Raw genomic sequence first — 19433 nt, 5'->3', positions numbered from 1 at the left:
CAGTGATTGCCTCCAAAGGATTCGCAACAAAATATTGGAAAAAAAATATTTTGTTTGGGTTATGTTTATTTGTCCAATTACTTTTGATCTCCTAAAATGTGGAGTGTTTGTAAAGAAATGTGTACAATTGCTACATTTTCTATCAGATATTTTTGTTCAACCCTTTAAATTAAACGTTACAATCTGCACTTGAATTCTGTTGTAGAGGCTTCATTTCAAATCCAATGCGGTGGCATGCAGAGCCCAACTCGCGAAAATTGTGTTACTGTCCAAATATTTCTGGCCCTAACTGTAACTCGATCAAACAACATCCTAAGCATCTAGTGTGCTGTTAGCTCTGGTCATTAGACCAGTGGTTGGGCCAGAATTTGTCACCATAATACACTATACTGCTTCTATATACTGGAATCTGAAGGAAATATGCCAAATAAGGGAAGGAAATAGTAGCCCAAAGACCTTGAGTCCAAGGTCAGACAGGCTCAAAAGAGAATCTCAGGCTCTGCCAGCATTCTAAAGATGCTGAAGGCAACCCCATGTGTCGTTAATTACCTGCCACAAGGGTTTATTGACGTTATCGAGGATACACCCTATGAGTGCAATGATAAAAACTATGCTGAAATTAAAAAAATAGTTCCATACAGAGAGGCTGGGCCCAAGAAACCCAGTCTGACACTGCCAGTAATCCTTAATTCTGCAAGAGATGGGGTGGGGAGGCATCAACAGGCACCAACTGCATCGTTATAAGAATGGCATGGTGACATATACCACCACCAGTTCGGGGACCCATCCTGCTCCTCATTTGGGGTCCACTCTGATCCATGTCCAACTTGGATCAAAATAATAGCAGCAGAAGAGGAGTCTGCTGATTTGAGGGTAGCAATGACCTGTTCTCATTCACATAAGTATTTTGCATCCGTAACCATAAGAGACCAGCAGCATGTAGCAAAAAAAAAAAAAAAAAAAAAGAAAAGAAAAATCTTTCCCCTATAATTTTTCTGTTTAGGTTGTACTCCTGTTTCAAGTCCTTTGACACAAACCAATGATTGTGAACAAGTGTTTAATAAATGCTTGTTCAACTGACAATTGCCCCATGTAAACAGTGCAAATGCTCATTTGCAGTTGTTGGCTGATTGGATCTTTGCGCAATCTAAAAAAGAATTTTTCTCAGCAGCACATCTCCCTATGGGAGTATAGGAGTAGTGGGAGTATGGGGGGTGCATGTGCTGCTTACAGCAATTAAAGGGAACCTATCACGTCGCCACCCCACAGCAGCATTAACTAAGTTATAGTACTGTTAGGGGACGTGACAGATGAGCTATTTTATTTTAAAAAACACCCGCTCCAGCGATTCAGCCATATCCTCATCTGAGGTCAGCATTCACTCTCTGGTACTGGTACATCTTGTCTCCACCAGAAGTGGGGGTGGAGTAATGGGTTTGTCCTGCTTGAGCTATACAGAATACCCACAGATTGCTATTTGTTGCCGGTAACCTAGGGGCGCTGTCGCTGTGGCCATGGTGGCCTACTATCTGTGCTCTTGGGGCCGCTGTAATGTTCCCCCCAGTGGCCAGATTCTGACCCCACTGTCAGTTTCGCCACTGGTATAAACATCCTCTGCTCCTAGCCCCGCTGTCATACTCTCCCAGGCAGGCTGGCATATGTGATTCCGACCCCGATTTAACTTTTCCTGCCAGTCTAGCAGCATCTCCTCTTACTACTCCTGTCACTGTCATCGCCACCGCTATACCTTCCTATCTTAGCTGCAAGCTTCCATAGTCCCCCGCCGATGGAACCTCCACCGCTAAAGCAGGCACCCAAGTCACCTGCATTTCGGTCAGCGGTGGATAAGCTTCGCAGCTGCCCACCCATCACCACTTGTATCTCTCGTACCGTCCGTCGGCAGACCTGAAGCCAGCATCGCTGTCTGTGTTCCCATACTCCGTTGTCACTCTCCACGGCCGCCCTCCCATTACCGCTGGTATCTCTCGTAGCGCCCGCAGGCAGACCTGAAGCCAGCACTGCTTTCTGCGTCCCCGTCCACCACCAGGTGCCACATGCTGTCTTCAGCCACCCTGAAGGTAGCCAATCGCAAGCTGTGGGCTTTCCATATAGCTCCAGCAGGGCAAACCTATTACTCCACCCCTAGTTCCGGTGGAGACAAGATGCACCAGTACCACGCTCTCCTATAGCGCCTCACCCAGCTACCTGTTACATCCCTCAACACCAACAAAAACCTAGTTTATGCTGCTGTAGCGATGTGACAGGTTCCCTTTAAGGGGAATGAATGATCATATGAACAAGTGTCTATTCCCCCAAATTGAGTGTGGTGAGCCGGTGTATAGGGGCAGTTAAACAAATGCCAAGCACAACTGATCTGCACTCATTTAACACCGATAGCAGCCTGTGTGAAAGGGCCCTTCGGCTTACAAACACTGATACCATATATGTAATGAGGTTTTATGAGGATATGGTTAATTACACAGATAGATTAAAAAGCAGCTGATGGTGCTGAGAATGAGATGTATCACACTATTGGATTTTACATCGGTCACCTTTATCTTCTGCCCACAAGCTTATTTGTCTCCAGTGCCGATTGTGTTACGATAAGCATTTGTTCTGTTGCTGAGCAAGTTGTCTTGTGGGTAGAAGTTTACAGGCGGCTGGCAGCGTCTGACTCATTTCTGGGTATCTTACGGCTTCTGGGCAGCTGAAGAGGAAGCCGGCTGTGTGGTTTGAAACTGTGGCTCATAGTTGACATTTCCTGTATGTGCACACTCATTAGCAAACTGAGAATTTCCTATAAAAATTCTTAAATCTTTTATATAGAAAATTCATTATGACTGTTGTTGCCTTGCAAGATCTTTGGGCACCCAGTCTTCTGCTGCTGTAGCTACAAGGGATGCAAAGGTAGCAGCTGCACCAGGGCCCAAAGGCCCCCACTACCTAAGGCACTGGTATGCTTCATGGCATATAACACAAGCCTTGTTACAGATTTTGCATTGCAGCCCAAGAGCTTTCAGTTAGATGTCTAGTGCTATACCCAAAATATAATAGGGTCCTAGACCAGAGGAAGCCTCTATAGAACCCAACAGAATGCAGAACAGTGGAGGTAGCAATTAATTCTGGATTTATATAGAATGGTAAATGCTAGGTCCTACCAAACCTTTACATTTCTAAATCAGATCTGATGGATCCAAAATGATCAGATAATTTTACAGACTGCTTTAGTTCCTCAGGACTTTAGGGGGCGGGGTGAAAGGCAGAACCCCTAGAGAATACTCCCTCCTGTTAGTCACATGGGCAAATTGCCCATCCAATTTTCTGGAAAAAAATGTAAACAAAATACAGAATTTGAATGGCAATAAAACCACAAAAAAGTGCAACATGCCCCATTTTGTTGCCATTTTCAGACGATTACCCATTCAGGTCTATGGGAATATTTGAAAAACAGATTGCCCTTTGATGTGATTGTATGATATATACATGAAGATGTGATGGAAAACTCCTAAAAACCACATAAAAAGTCCCCATAAAAATCAGTCAAATTTTATATGGTTTGAAATTACTAATGTCCATGTGAAAATATTTTTAAAAGTGAAGGTCCACCATCATGGTTATATCCATCATTACGTTTAGCTTAACTAAAGGCCAATCTAGGTCTAACAATACAGCAAATGTGAATGCAAACCATGAAAGGAAACCTTGTATATAAGTCACTAGCAGTAATCTTAAAGGGGTATCAAGGTAGACAAACATGGCCAGTTCCTTTCACAAAACTCTTGTCCATGGGTTGTTGGCAGCATTGCAGATCAGGCAAAACCTATGGCCAGGAGTAGCACTCTTCAGAAAACAGCCATGTTTCTCTAATCTGATTCAACCCCTTTAAGTACATTGAGGGTTGTTGAATCTTTGTGGAGCAGTGAAGGTATTGAGGATCTGATGCCATGCAGTGGTTGCCATATAGATGCCACAAAGCTGGATTAGGACAGAAGTAGCCTGCAAATTGCTGTGGCCATAAACAGCCTACAGCTTGTTAGTCGGGATTTTAGTAGATCCAATCCTCATTTGCATGAGCATGTGACGTCACTGCTAGTTCGTTCTCGCTCATTCAGCCCGTTTATATAGGTAGATGTATCATTGGCTTGTTCAAAAGAGCATTGTTCAGGCTAATGCATTTGCTGTATAAGTGAATGAAAACGACTGGATGAGTGCAGTTTTAAACCGAATGATAAGTGAATGAGCCAACAATCATTTCATACAGACATAAAAATTAACAAGTGAAAAGTGAACAATTCTTGTTAGTCATTAGCTCGCATTTAGACCAAACAATTGTTTGCTTTCCCTCGTCTGAACTATAATCATTCTGTCTAAAAGCACCTGTAATGGCCCAGTACAAGCTTTCCTGGCCCCCTCCATGTCATACATGTACTGTCTTGTCTTGATTCACTGTGCAAAAGGTCTTGTCATTCTGTTGTGTGTATTGCACAGCTGCAGCATGTGATGGGTTAATGTCTGCAAAATATGAGCAGACTGCCTGTTAATGTATCAATTCTATCCTGTCATGTGGTATAAGAGAAGGTATAAAATGTGAGCGCTTGAGAGCAGGAAAAGGGCCTTCAATTTGTCTTCCATCTGGAGTCCTACCTGAGGAGGAAATAGAGGCACCTTCAGCCTTCATGTGTTGAAGATGGAAGAGGAGAGGTTTCCCGAGGGCAAGGATCTGCATTGACTGTAAGTGAGCCCCAAAGAGAGAGTGAGCAGAGGGCAAGTGCAGTTGGTCAAGGCCTAGTGCAGAGGTACTCAGTCTGTGTTTCTCACTCAAGCGTCTTGAAGTCTGAGTCCGGCTGAGTGGAGGTACTTGTTTGCCGGAGTGTTTGTGGAGTGACTCACCCCTTTCCTCTTCTGGAGTGTTCCCCTTCCTGGAGCGGCGCCTGACCGATAACTTGGACTGCAGGACCGCTATCATCCTGAGTTTCCTCCATGACCACAAATCTCCTGTTTTACCTGCACTACAGTATCTGTTGAATTTATGCCTTGTACTACTAAAGTGAAATTTTCAGTAAAGTTATTTCCAAGCCCTGACTGTTCCCAGGGGCCTGAGGTACTTAAATTGTCTGTGGCTCATTTATTCACCCCGTCGATGGTCATGCCAGAGGGTATCGGAACGTTGGCGTCACATGCGACAAATTCCTCTACACCTGTTACCCTGTTTATTGGGCATCCCCATGCCGGAAGTGTCCAAGAAGAGGCCTAGCGCTACCCTGGCCTTGGCCACGTGTGTCCCTCCAGAAGGCAACCTGGTAAGTGCCACCGTGAGAAGCCAACACTTTACCCTCCAAGCTCCTGAACTTATGTCATGTGTCTGGGGTCACCCTACAGGATGCTGCACACCTTTACATGGGATGTGGCCCTGGGAATTAATGAAGTGATACAGAACAAAGTGATGATATGAGCAGTATATCTACAAGTTCTACAAAAGGGTGCTTTTGTCAGACCTTTGAGATTTCGGAAGAGGGCTTGCCCAAGAGGATCCCCTATCTCCAGGTATGGTCATCATATATTAGAACACTTGAGGTTTAATATGTATGCACACAATCAACTGAGACAACAACCATTTTAAGCAAGAAACTGCTTTATTGAAAGCAGAGAATGACGCACATCAGAATCACCCTGACACCAGGTATAATTCCCCTGAGAACAATTGTTAATTCTCTTTAGATAAAAAAACCTCCTATAACAACGAACCCCCAGATACTGGGATATTTAAATTAATAATGCAAGCGCGTTTAAGATAGAACAGATTTCATTTTGATAAACAGCACATTTTCTGATCCACAGAAAATATATAAATTTCTCAGATACATTAAAGATTTGAGAGATCCACAGTAAAAATACTGCATCTTTACATCCTATACAAGCAATGCCCAGTATGGGCAATAATATTACACCCCCAAAGTGTCACCTTGAAGCTGCCATAAAACTCTGCCACTAAATGGACTGAATAGGAATAACCCTCTGAGTTCTGGAAACTACCAAGAGGCGTTACAAGTTTGCAGCGCACAACTGTGCAGTTTGACCATAAACCGCTGCCTAAATTCAGCAGCATGGAGGTCTGTGAAGGGGCTGTGTGGACTGCAAAATGCTCAGAGTTAGTTTCCAGACGAGGAAATGTTTTGCATAGAATTCTAATTGGCACCAGACTGCTATGCATGCTGCCACCTGACTGCAAAGACTTGGAGGGAGAAGGGTTAAAGGGGTATTCCCATCTCAGCTTTTCATAGGGAAACCACTACTATAGCTACTGGCCGGTAACTATAAAAAGAGCACTTTGGGCCAACGTAGTTTTCCTACGTTTCGTTGAAGTGTATGGGAGACTTATCAATTTCAGATTGGTGGGGTACAGGGAGCTGGTCCTTCACCAATCAGCTGTTTAAAGGGGCTGCTGCCCTCTTTGGCCACTGACATCACATCTGTTTGTCACATGGCCTATGTGAAGCAAATACCCATTTAAGTGAATGGGATTAAGCTGCACTACCAGGGGTCACCACTACAAAATGTATAGTGCTGTACCTTGATACGGTGAAGAGGCCACAGAGCTGACCTGAATACTGCCACATCCTCTTCAAACAGCTGATCAGCGGTCAGTCAGGCTGCACTATAATTCAGCTTTGGACCAGTCAGGGGCTTATTTTAAATAGCACATAATGCAAGGTAAACATTGGGTAACAGAATGCCATTGCAGTCTGGTACTTAGCGAGTCTTTACTGGCAGAGTTTTAGCACCAGATCTTTTTGACCTTAAAAAATAAAGTAAAACAGAAAAAAAACAGGCCTTGACAACTTCCAGCCACTTGTGCTTCATCTGACACCATCAAAACTGGTCTACAAAAATGATGGCACTATATTGGCAGCTATGAACTTTAAAAATGTACAGCCAATTTCAATGTGGCAGCTTAAGGTGCTTTTAGAGTCCAGCTCTTTTATAGACAGTAGATCAAAGTGCCTTAAAAATGATTACCTGATTCACTGCCCCAACTGCAAATACAATGCAGAAACACTGGCAGGATCCTGTAAGGCTCCAGTCCTATGAGTGTTCCCAGTGGTGATCATCTCAAGCATCTATGCTGAGGAACATCCCAACCTCATAGGACCAGAGCCCAAGTACAATGAAATAAAAAGATCTATTTGATATAGAAGGGAATAAGAGGTGGTCTTCATTTGGACGTAAATCCGGAGCCTAAAAAATAAAATCAAACAAACATTCTCTAGAATAACTTGAAACTTTCCCAAAACTGCACACAAGACCTATAAGAATAAAAAAAGTAGCACCAAGCAGGTCCTGCTGGAATTACAAGCAGACAAAAAGTACCAAAAACGTAATATTTCAGTAACTAGGGAACATAAGGAGACTGGTTCCACTCAAGAAAACTGGGTACTTTAAAGAGTTGTCCAGTTGTAAACAATTGGTGGCATATCTTCAGGCTAGGTCAATAGTAGATCGATGAGGGTTCATGCCCTGGACTCCCACCGATCAGTTGTTCACTCGGTCAGTGCACTTACCTGGTTTCTGCAGAAAGTAGACAGCTCCATTCCAACTGTAGTGGACTAACTTGAAATTGCAAGTTCAAGTTTATTTTTAAAGTAAACTTGGCTTGCAATACCAAGCACGGCCACTATAGTGAAAATGGAGCTGTCCACTTCCTGCAGAAATTTCAGTGCATGAGCACACCAGCTACGAGAACAGCTGATAGGCAGGGGTCCCTGATGATAGCGCCCCTCCGATCTACTATTGAGGAACTTATCCTGAGGATAGGACATCAGTAGTTTAAAACTGGACAACTCCTTTAAGATTTGGTCCACTATAGGGAAAGCTTTTTTTTTTTTAAAGGTAGCTCACAGGAAGCAAATGTATAGCAGGCAGGTCCTCAGCATACATTCTATAAGAATAGCAGACACTGCAAAGCAAATTTTAAGTCTATAGGTTTTGACCAAGCTGCATGACATACAAAAGCATCAAGTATGCCAGTCTTCAGGGTCTGTTCCAGAAGTCCGCACACACCTCAGCCACACGAGGAGGTGCTCCGTAGAGATAAGCTGTCACTGGCAGCTCAGGCAGAGACAGTAACCGGCCGCACAGCAGCCTATGAAACAAAACACTGTGCGTTCCATGCACAGCACTAGAAATCGGCGACATTCACATCAAGGGTAACACGTACAGGTCCCACATAGCCCTTCGGATACCGGGGAAACTTGGGACGAGGTTGAAGAAGATTTGTAGTCTTCTAGTAGACAATATTCTTGGGGCACCAGGGAGTGTCTGGATACAATAGACAATGGATGGATCGAAATCTGGAAGGGAAACAATAGGTATGGAGTTTAGATTAAAGCAGTTCTCAGAGGTTACAACTAATGCCCCATTTACACGGGACGACTGTCGGCTAAACGATCGGGTGACGTCAGTGCTAGTTAGCACTCGTGTAGAGTGTTTAGATAGGCAGATCACCGCTCAAGATGGGTCATATTTCTTAAACTCCTAGATAGATCAATTGAAAGTGTAAAGCAAGTTGTTGCCAGCCTAGCTATACTGATTTACTGGAGGGATTGCAAGAGACTTGGGTCAGCATGACCTTAAAGATGGTGTTAGCACCTTACAGGTATTAAAAGGTTTTATCGCTACCAGCATGTTAAGGTTTCAAGGTGCCATGCCTCTTCAGACAAATGAAAAGGGCCCTTTAGCGTCTACTCTGGCAGCAACAAGGACCCTCTCCAGCATAAACTGTTGCCAGCTGTCTGATAAAGAGGCATGTTGCTTCGCAACGTTACCTTGTTGGCACTGATAGGGGAAACCTTTTGTTCATACCCCACATACAAGCACTGTCTTCAAAGGGGTATTCCAAAACTATTACCCTTGACAACCTATTCTCATACTGTCAACAGTAGTTGATAGTCCAGGCACTGATACTCTGGATCCATTTGGATCAGGTGATTGTCCAGCCCACTGTCAATGCAGCAGGCTAGTCATTTGTTAGCAGGGCCAGAAGTGTAATAACCAGCTTCACTCCCATTGAAATCAATGGTAGCAATGCCTCCTACTATAGTTCCAGCTCCTCATTGCTTTTAGAGCAGGTTGTGTATTAGGAGGCATCACTCATTGATATCAATGGGAGTAAAGACATCTATTACACTTCTGGTCCTGACCACTGATGACAGCTGACACTGCACTGACAGCAAGCTAGACGATCAGCTGATCCGTGGGGATCCAGAGTGGCAGATCCCTGACAACTATTGATGACCTATCCACAGTTTCTTTTGATCCTTCAATTGCAACTATTAGAGGCAGGGGAAGGAGAAGGAATTGTTCTGAATGGAAGAAAAAGGTAAAGGCCAAATATGACCTTTGAGTAGCTAAGAGACCTTTGGGCCACAAACATGTTAGTTCTAACACTTAATGCTTCTTACCTTGAAGGATCCTCCTCAACCGAAAAAGCCCCCTTCATCAGGATGGCGTTTCTTTTATTTTCAAACATTCCATAACTTAATGTCACCTGGGAAATAAAACACTAGTTACAACCTCGGTTTTTCTAGTTAAAGGGATAGTACCAAGATATATAACCCCTCCTAGACTGCAGGGCTGAGGCCAACAGCTGATCACCCCAGGTCTGCTCTCTGCACCCCCAGCAATCAACTGATTTGGCAAGGGAAAGCCGTGGCCAGCTACACTTTTCCTGCAGTTATCGCAGCTGGGAACGTTGGTGCTGCGAGGCAAGAATTCATCTTGTAATCTAGTGGACTTTCTCAGAACTGGGGCAGCTCCCCATTCTGGGTCAAAGAGGGCGTTCTGAGTAGGGTACCATGCTCTATGATAATCATATGTCCCAATAGGGTAGATGAACAGGTATTGTGCTCTTGCACACACACAATGGATTTACCCCAGTACATAACTGATGAGTTTGAAGCCTCAGTGATTCACCTTTTAAGTTTTTTTTTGCCCAATGATTTTTGCTTACCTGATTGTGGATTTCACTTTGAGGAACTTGGTGCAGGTTCTCCAAATGAGAATGAAAGAGGTTATTCCGGATTAATTTCACACCCAGCACAGATTCAATGATGTAACCAATGGTACAGTCATCAGGAAGTCTGATCTTCTCTGCAGTGTTCATGAAGTGTCCACCACTAAAAGCCAAAGACAAAAATGTTTTTTTTAATTTCTAGAAACCTTGTAGCACACCAAGCATGCCATGGTACCCAAATACACTGATTCTTACCTTGCCCATGGACTCATTTTCAATGCGAGCCCCCGGCTGATGCAGAAGCCAGCTCCTCCAGTAGCAAACCAGAAGTTGACCGGGCGCTGTGAAGGATATATCGTTATTATACTGGTCCAGTAAGTTTAGAAGAACACTATCCAAAAGATCATCATGGTTGGTGGGGAATCTCAAGTAGGTCTATATTGCTTACCATTTTGCTTTCACTGATTCTCTCTGTTGCTTGGATGGGCCGATCTAAGCTAGGCTTTCCAATATAGATGTCATTGGTATGAGAGTACCGGGACAGCAGTTTTATCAGAGTCTTCACATTGACGTAGTTGTCGTCATCCACATGGCAGAACCACCTGAGACAATCAGAAGAGACAAAGGTTAGATGGAAGAACAGGACAGGACCATGTGGCTACCTATATACTGTTCATTTGTGTTATTTTGGGCTTCAGGGACACCTACTTTTTGTTGGACTCTATAAACTTGTCATACTCCACAGCCATTTTGCAGGACAAGGCTTGACGGCTGTGAGCTGCCGAGCAGTTTGTGCTGATGACGTTTTCTGTAAGATTACAGTAAATATGATTAAAATGGAAGCAACTTGCAAAAAAATTATGGGTTATAGTCAGTCACTGCAAGCATGGTTTAATACAGCTGCTGGGGCGAGGGTATAAGGTTACAGTAGAGCGTAATCTATCACACTGGGGGATGGAGGTAGCAGATGGAACAAGACATTGTCACTTTGCAAAGAATGGGGGGCTGGGCAAGCTCAAACAGGGGGGGAAATCTAAAAGGGTTAATTACAAGTCTGCCCTCCCCAAGCCATATTTTTTTTTGCTAGGAACGCTGTGCTATTGAGCATGGGCTTTCCCAGATCAGGCCACCTGTTACTGGCTGTGCGTTCTCAATAGACGCTGTATCAGTAGTCTGAATGAAAATCATTTACATGAGGAGAATAAAGGCCATGACCCAGACTCAATGGGGGGAAAATACACATGCCACATTAGTACAAAACCCACCCCTTATACTGGTGTTCTAGCCCCCACTATCCAAACTGGTTAATACTATAGAATACCCCTTAGAAGTCTAGTTAAGAAGGTCTTAACCATAAAAAGGGGTAAATACAGTCTAAGGAGTAGAGAGCACATTTTAACAGGACGATGATCATTTGTAAGGATTACGCCCCAACAAAGCTGAATGACACTTGACCACTACAACTTATCCCTATATTGACAGGCAGGATAGAACTATAACTTCTTAAGTAAATAGAATGTTCCATCAGCTTAAAGCCCCTTGGTCATTACAAAAACTGGCCAAAAACTTGAAGAAAGTTTGGATAAACTTTTAATATTTGTTTTTACTTTTGACTTTTCCCTTCCTGGATGGGGTATTCGGGACTAACTGTTGTCTTTTATGTGACAATTCCCAAAATGTCAACTAAATACAAGATCACCATAAAATAGTCAACGCAAACTCAATCTCACCTGTCTTTTGTTGCAGCTCTTCATCTTCCCCGTCTGTGAAAATGTAAGTCTGAAAGATACAATACCAACAAAAGAAACATTAGATTTTCTGTGCACCTGGGAGGCTTATTTAAATAGGATGCAGAAAAGCAGATGGTTAGGGGGACGGGAATTTGGAACCACCCCAGTGTAGATCCACAAGCAGTTTCTATTGTACGGAGAGACTTTGAAAGGAGACAGCTGTGTTGGTTAAAAAATTAGATAAAACCCCTTTTCCCCAAGGCTGGTAAATCACAATGGAAGATTTAACTTCAGGCTTTGTTACAGAGGACGGCCTAACTTACAGACAATACAATCCATAGAAGGCAATAATGCTCCCGAATAATCATAACCCAATGCATGATGGTCTATGTAGCCCATAATACAAAATGCATCTTTTCCATGTTGCATTTTTTAAGGATTCAGTCAGTCTTTTACACAGCAAGAGCAGCTGATTGTAAGGCACGAGACTTGGCATGACTTAACCTGACTTGGCTTGAGTAGACAGCTTTGCCAGCGTTAACACCTGCCTGCCATTTCTCTTTCAAATACTTATTTTTTTCCTTTCACGCCCTCAGCAGTTCCTGTGTAACTCAATAGCTTTGTAAAGCATTAGGCTTAAGGCGTTGCGAGGCTGCCGGCTACCTTCCTTACCCCGCCCACTTCTACCTTCTCCACCTGCCCGGCCACACTCCCTTATTTACACAGCTAAGGCTAAGCAGATGTCAGCTGTCTCTGTGGTTAGGTTTGCATTGTGCACCCTTTATTGTTGTGGGGAGGAAGATATTCACAACATGAGAAAACATAAGTCCCATCAATCAGTTTCGGAGAAAGCGGAGGGAAGGGAACATGGTGCCAGCTGCTGCTTGCTTTAGGTAAAAGATAAATACAAAGTATGCAACAAAAAGAAGAGAAAACAAGCCAACAAAGGACAAAGTCGTAGGAGGGAAGTGCCCCTGGAAACCAGTTGAAGTAGTAGCTTCGCTGTCAACAATCATTTATGTTGGCAGTGGGCATTCTTTATGTTGGGGGAAAAAGTTGGGAGCCTGTTTTCTAACAAAAGGGGCTAAATGTTGCCGGCTACCATTAGTCATTGAGGGAAAGTTTAAGCTGAGACATGTCCATCCTTATTAGCATACAGCTGGCCTGGTTAAGCTTGGGGTATTGAAGGGAGAAGAAAAGAAAATGATTGATGTGGAGACCTATTCTTCCTCCTGTGGTACCGAAGAAGGGGTGAATGAATGAAGTGGGGAGGGTAGGTCGAAGATTATTTATGGAGGTGAATTTAACACAAGAAAGGCAGAAATTGGTTAAAGTGGCTATTGTACACATCGTCACCATCACTTAGTAGAATTCACCTCCCCTCCTTATCTGCTTAACTTCTGCGGGCCAGATTTTCCAAGTGGCCAACACAATGAAGTGACACCGTCCCCCGGTAGCGCAACGTTGTGTCAGTAGAAATGTATGGCATTTATTTTATGGCAAGTCTATTTCATCTCACTAGGAGAAGCAATACTATAAATAGATGAAAAGATTGTTTATTGCCAGGTCTCGCTAAGAACAATCTGATCCCGTGTATCGCCCCGTCACCCCTCCTTCTTCCCTACTGAGACCTAAAGAGACAATGAGATGATTCCTGGCTACGAAAGAAGAGTCGCTTTTTTTATGGATGGACAGGAAAGGAACAGCATGCACCCCCTTTATTGGAAGGAAACTCCGGAAACTTGTAGCCTGCTTGCCTGCTCCTTAAGAGGAAGGGACAAGCCTTTTAAAGCCTTAAGTGTCACCTCTTGGGAGATATCTGTGATCTGCAGAATTGCTGCCTTACACCCTTTCCTGCCAGGCCCATGACTTCAGGAGCCCAGCCAGGAAATCCAATTAAACCCAAACAATTAACCTTTATCTGCTGTCCAACTAATGATACACTAACAGGAATCTGGGCATTCCAAAAAAGTAACCTTTTACCCCCGATTTATACAGTACTGTGCAAAAGTTTTAGTCAAGTGTGGAAAACTGCTGCAAAGAAGCCTTTCAAAAATAGAAGGCGTCTGACTGCCTCCAAATTATTTCTGCAACAGGACAACCCCCAGCATCCAACCAATGTCACCAAGAACTATATTCAGAGTAAAGCAGATCAAGGAGTCCTGGAAGTGATGATCTGGCCCCACAGAGCCCCGATATCATCATCCAGTCTGTCTGGGATTACATGGAGGCAGAAGGATTTGAGAAAGTCTACATCCATAGAAGATCTGTGGTCAGATCTCCAAGATGTCTGGAACAACCTCCCTGATGAGTTGCTTCAAAAACTGTGTGCAAGTGTAACTAGAACTGATGATGTTGTGAAGGTAAAGGACGGTCCCACCAACAATTGATTTGATTTAGATTTCTTTTTTGTTCAGTCACTTCGCATGTTGCTGTCAGACCAAAAACTATAAACTATTTTTGAAAGCATTCTTTGCAGCATTTTTTTCTACACCTGTCTAAAACGTTTGCACAGCAGTGTATATAACTATATTTTCATATATCCACCCATCCCCTTATACAGTGTTTCTATTCATGATTTTTAGGTTTCTCTATGTCTGCTTCACCAGAATCTTTAGTAAAGCAACACTTCCTGGCAGAGGTAAGGTTAATGTCTTAAGGCAAAGTACAGTGTGCACAAGTGTTGATTGTGGTTTATAAAATACATCCCTATGAAGTTTTACAACTTTGCTGACATGTAGGTGGCCATGAATGTCAAGCTGGCAGGGAGGGGGGGCAAAGTGACAACCTGGGGAAGGGGACAACTAAGAGCAAGCAGCTTCATAAAAGATGTAAAAACAGCAAAATTCTGTAATTTCATAACATCCCATTTCAGTGACTCACTCATCTTTGACGTTAGTGAAATTCTAACTTCTGCTTTTTCGCAGACTTGATTTAATTTTGTCCTCAACACTTCTCGAAATTTCAGTTTCAACCACCAAATGTTCAATCTTTTAAGAAAAAGTGTGTTAAGGCAGAGGAAACCTCATTGTTCTAAAAATCAGCAGATTAAATAATGACAGGATGCCAACTCCTTGTGTAACAATACAGACCACCACTGCAGTAGGTGTGGACAATGAAAGACCCCCGCCTCCTCCTCTTTGCCCCCTGAGGTCTGGTCCTGCTACTAGTGTTAACAATGGTAACTCCTTTGCTACATTTCACTGGTGGGGAGGGGTGTGATCTAATTTTGTAACTATTGTATATACTCCTCTAATGAGTGATGCACAATATACAAGTTGTGGTGCAATCTCTGAAGTTGGATAGTAATTGTTTCAAATTTGAAATTCCCGCTGTGGTGCCAGCAGACAGGTTTGACAGGATGATACCGGCTCAGCTGTCATGGGAGGAGGAAGGTGACTGTCGGCAATACACCTGATCGAACAGGTGAACATTACCTCCCCACCCCGATACAGGACAAACCGTTCATCCCTGGCAATAAAAAAAAAAAGTTGCTTCTCCACCCTGTTTACTATGACAATATTTTTGGTTGCAGTACTCATGTACTGGTGCCCCCCAGAACCTGCCGCAGGAGGTCATAACCAGTTCTTCCCAGTTAGATCTGATTAGATTGGACCATAAACTTAGGTATGTTTATACCACAAACACAAATCTTGAATTCTTCCTGCCTCGCATTTGTTGATATGTACACAGAGCAGCACGTCAGAAGCATGGCATGCCATTCCTGAGCGGTTAGACCTGAGGGCAGAGGCTGGCAGGGTAACATCAACCCACCGCCATAGGTGTGGGCATAAGTCTCCGCAGTCCAAGGGTTGTCAGAGTCTGTCCAGACTGTCATATGGTCATCTGTAAAGTGCACACATTTGTACTCCCAAAAGCAGATGAATATAGCATTTAAGGACCTGTTGGCTATAGTGGGTTAAACGGTTTAGCAAGCCATACATTTGTGTGTTTTTTGGTGGGATTGTACTTCAACCCCCCCCCCCCCCCAAAAAAAAAATATGTGGGAATGTATAACTATGTTTCCATATGCTTACTTTTTTTACTTTATCCAAAAAAAGTTAAGCGTTGAACTACCAAACTTTGGTAAGAAAAAAAAGTATATATAACGTACGCTTTTCATACAAAAACCAGATCAAGATGTATACTGCGCATACAACGTTAAAAAAGTATGTGTCTATTACGCATGCGTTTTTACATGCATGTTTTTATGCATAGTCAAGCTGACACTTCTAGAGAATGTCCATTAACTATTACGTAGAATCACCTATGTAATGCCACCCCCCCTCCAAGCACTATGGATATGGCAATCCTCTCACCAGCTGGGGTGGTCTATATTTTAATCCCAAGTAACCAGGATGGTCATTTAAAACCCAAACTGATACAATAGAGGAAGGTAACCGTATATCACCACTGAAACAAGACACAGGATACCTCGTCTATTGTGTTCATCAAGGACACCTACTCCAAGGCAACCAGAAAAAAAAACATTGCATGTTCTAACCTCATTCCAGTTCTCTTCATTCTTTATATCCCAAAGAACAAGGCACACTAAAAGGAACTACTACTTGCATAAGTGCCAATAATTAAGGTCGCGTGTGTGAGTGGGCGACTACTTTGTTTTGGGTTAAACACTGGATGTTTACTACCCAGGGGCATATTAGAAGTGAGCGGACTGGAAATTCCACTTGTGCCCTAAGGACTTGGCAAAAAAGTAAGAGCTGTTGACAAAACATAGAAGATCATTGCTGACTAAATACAAAAAATGAAGTCTCATCTTCCTGTAAAGGAACAGTTAAAAGGTATTTGCATAAAACCTTTCAGGAGCGAGTTAGTGTGGTTAAAGGGACCGTGCACAGAAGCTTTTACATGCAAGACAAGCTTTGTATTGGTTCTCTTACCAATGCTTGATCTTTTTTGCTTCCTTGCATTGCTTGAATTTTTTTTTTTAGGCCTTAACTAAACTTTATAGTCAGTGTGTAGAACAGGATTATCCCACGTCTTTAGTTGAAGCACTGAGTAGCTGTCAAGCCCCATCTGAATGAACCCAATACCAATTCCACTAGGTCAATATGAAAGACTCCGCTTCCAAGCCTATTCTAAAAAAATGCCTATTTCGGTCACATTTGCTGTCCAACTCTCCTACAAGGACTGTCAAGCCTGTCAAAGGGAATCCCAGAACACTAAACACCCCTTTACTATTTTACTAGCCTTTCGTCCCCCCTCCTTCCTTGTCTTGGGGCTTCACTGGCCCAGATCTCTAGGCAACCTGACCTGGACACCACAGCGATAGCTTGGACTTAAGTGTTCCCATGATAAAAGCTTCATGGAAGAGGCGGCAAAAGCCTTTCTCCTTGCTTGGAGAAAAGGGGCATTGTTATCCAACGCAGGGGGACAGCGTGAGAGAACAGGCTCGGTCCCTGGGAACTCAAACTGCCTGCAAAACTAAACAAAACCATGAGAAACCAAAGAAGAGATTCATTCTAAGGGCTGTCATTCTATAGGACTCCTGAAATTTATCCTCTCCCCCTGATCTTCAATGGAGACTTGGAGTCTCATTCAGAAGTCTTTTTTTCCGCTTAAGGAATAACTGTCACAATGAAAGTTACTTTGTAGCAAAGGATAAGAATTTATACATCAGACAGAAGTAAAAAGAAGAAAAGCTCTTAAAAGTGACACTTAAGGTTTCTTCAGTTCCTGGCAGGAAGTCTTTGTAGGCCTTTCTGGAGCATCGCACCTATACTCAACATCTTAAGAGTGGGTGAAGGCATCTCAATGGGTCCGAATGTAGACCTCTGATAACCTCTGAAGAGTGGGTGAAGGCTCCTCAATGGTCCAAGTATTAACATCTGATAAGTATTCCCCAAACAAAGAATTCATGAACTCAATGCTAGTAGGATAGGATCATGTAGTGGTGACCAGGCAAGGTGCAACCAAATGAATGCAGACAACTTCAGTTTTCGGTAGAACCCATAGTTTCGCTTACTCTGTTGACCCTTATTTCACAATGGACAAGCTAACATTGTTTCTTAACTCCAATCCTACAACAGGTCATGGTTTTAGGATTTCCTCAGTATTGCACAGGAGCTGCCATTACCAGTGTTTCGGGTACTCTCTCTAGGACATCTTAAAGGGGTTGTAACAAGGTTACAAGTCATCCTCCATCTACCAGATAGGGATACCTTACTGATCAGTGGTGGTCTCATCGCTGAGACCTCTGCCAATCTTGAAAACAGGACTCCTGCTTTGCCTGTCACTGCGGGGGTCGCTTCTTTCCCCGCAGTGATGTCAGAATGAATGGAGCGCTGCGCGAGCATGCGTGGTAGGCATTTTATTCATTTCAATGGGGTTGATGGAAATATCTGAGCGGGTGCCGCTTGGCCATCTCCGCAATCCCATTGAAATAGAATGAAGCACTAACACTTGGCGCTCCATTTAGTGTAGTAGCCCTGTGGTAAGGAGTATCGTAGACACAGGACCACTGTTCTCAAGATCAGCAGGAGTCTCAGCGATGAGAACCCTACCGATCAGCAAGTTATCCCCATCCTGTAGATATGGGATAACTACTAATCTTGGTATAGCCCCTTTAAACAAATCAAGAGTATATGAGGACTGGAGTTGAGAAAGACTTGAGCCAACTAGGAAAGCAAGATAGGATTCCTTGCTGATAGGACTAGATAAGAGTTACAAGACAAGTAGCACAGAGGTAGGAGTAGATCCACGAATTAAAGGTCTCCAATGAGATCAAAGTGCCTAATGACCAGCCTGCATCTACAAGACCACCACAGCTGTCACTTTCTTATGGCACTGCAGAAAAGAATGCAGTTATTAAAGGGACATAAGAGGTGACAGCTGATGAGTATTGCAGGCTGCCAGGAAGGGTTACATTGGCACAATGCATCATCCCTCTCACCTGCTCCTTGTTCCTGGAAATCCAGGTGTCCATGAGAAGGTCCATCCTGGACCGGTGGAACTTCTTGGTGGTCTTCACTGCTATGAACACATCATCTGCAGCGATGTCCTCCACTGGGGGCTTACTGCCTTCCAAGGATGGAGTGCCCACCTGCTCCACGTCCCTCCTCACCCGGGTCAGCTTGTTGATATAGGCTGAGAAGGTCTGGGCACCCTTGACAGACGCATCTTGCACAGCCTTGACAGGAGAAGGTTCAGCTTGCAGCTGTCTTTGTGAGTCCTCCGCTTCTGCTGGCAGCTCCACCAGCTGCTTGGTCTGCTGATCCACCATGAGCACCAGCAGGCAGGTGAGAGTCGCCCCCACCAGGGAGAGCAGAAGCTTCCTCCCGCAGTTCCTCAGCATTGTGCGTCCTCCCTGCTCACACTCCGGTCACACACTGCCGCACGATGCCGCCGCTGGGATTTAAAATCTCCTACAGCCCGGCCACGCCCCTCAAGGAGGGCTTTCCACGCAACCACGCCCGCTTCTCGCTAGAACGCCGTGCAGGGCGTTGCTCTAGGGGCGTGGTGACCAGCTGACACACCCAGCCATAACTCACTGCCCGCCCCATAGCCGCTAGAACAGAGTGTTTGGGCGTGGTTTATAAACAGACACGCCCCACCAGCGTGGAAACTGTAAGGTCACTGCGGGCTGTCACACATGGAGCTGCGGCATCAAGGAGACAACTACACGGCTTGTTCTTCCTGTTACGCGAAGTCTGCAGCTCCACGGAAGGAGGGAC

General features: G+C 44.0%; 1 protein-coding gene across 1 annotated transcript; it reads right to left on the bottom strand.

Annotated features, from left to right (window-relative positions):
* Positions 1-5614: 5614 nt before the first annotated feature.
* Positions 5615-19075, bottom strand: LFNG (LFNG O-fucosylpeptide 3-beta-N-acetylglucosaminyltransferase). The gene is made up of 8 exons (XM_066576400.1): positions 18653-19075; positions 11740-11788; positions 10718-10817; positions 10458-10611; positions 10265-10350; positions 10007-10172; positions 9459-9544; positions 5615-8348 (listed from the first exon to the last, which is right to left on the bottom strand). Exons 1-8 carry the CDS (start codon positions 19052-19054, stop codon positions 8282-8284), a joined length of 1110 nt encoding a protein of 369 aa, XP_066432497.1. The 5' UTR covers positions 19055-19075; the 3' UTR covers positions 5615-8281.
* Between the last annotated feature and the right edge of the window lie 358 nt (positions 19076-19433).

This window comes from Eleutherodactylus coqui, chromosome 8 (genome assembly GCF_035609145.1).
Source record: "Eleutherodactylus coqui strain aEleCoq1 chromosome 8, aEleCoq1.hap1, whole genome shotgun sequence".
Classification (NCBI taxonomy): Eukaryota; Metazoa; Chordata; class Amphibia; order Anura; family Eleutherodactylidae; genus Eleutherodactylus; species Eleutherodactylus coqui.
The sequence above is the reverse complement of the archived record's forward strand: the minus strand, read 5'-3'. Positions and strand labels throughout refer to the sequence as shown.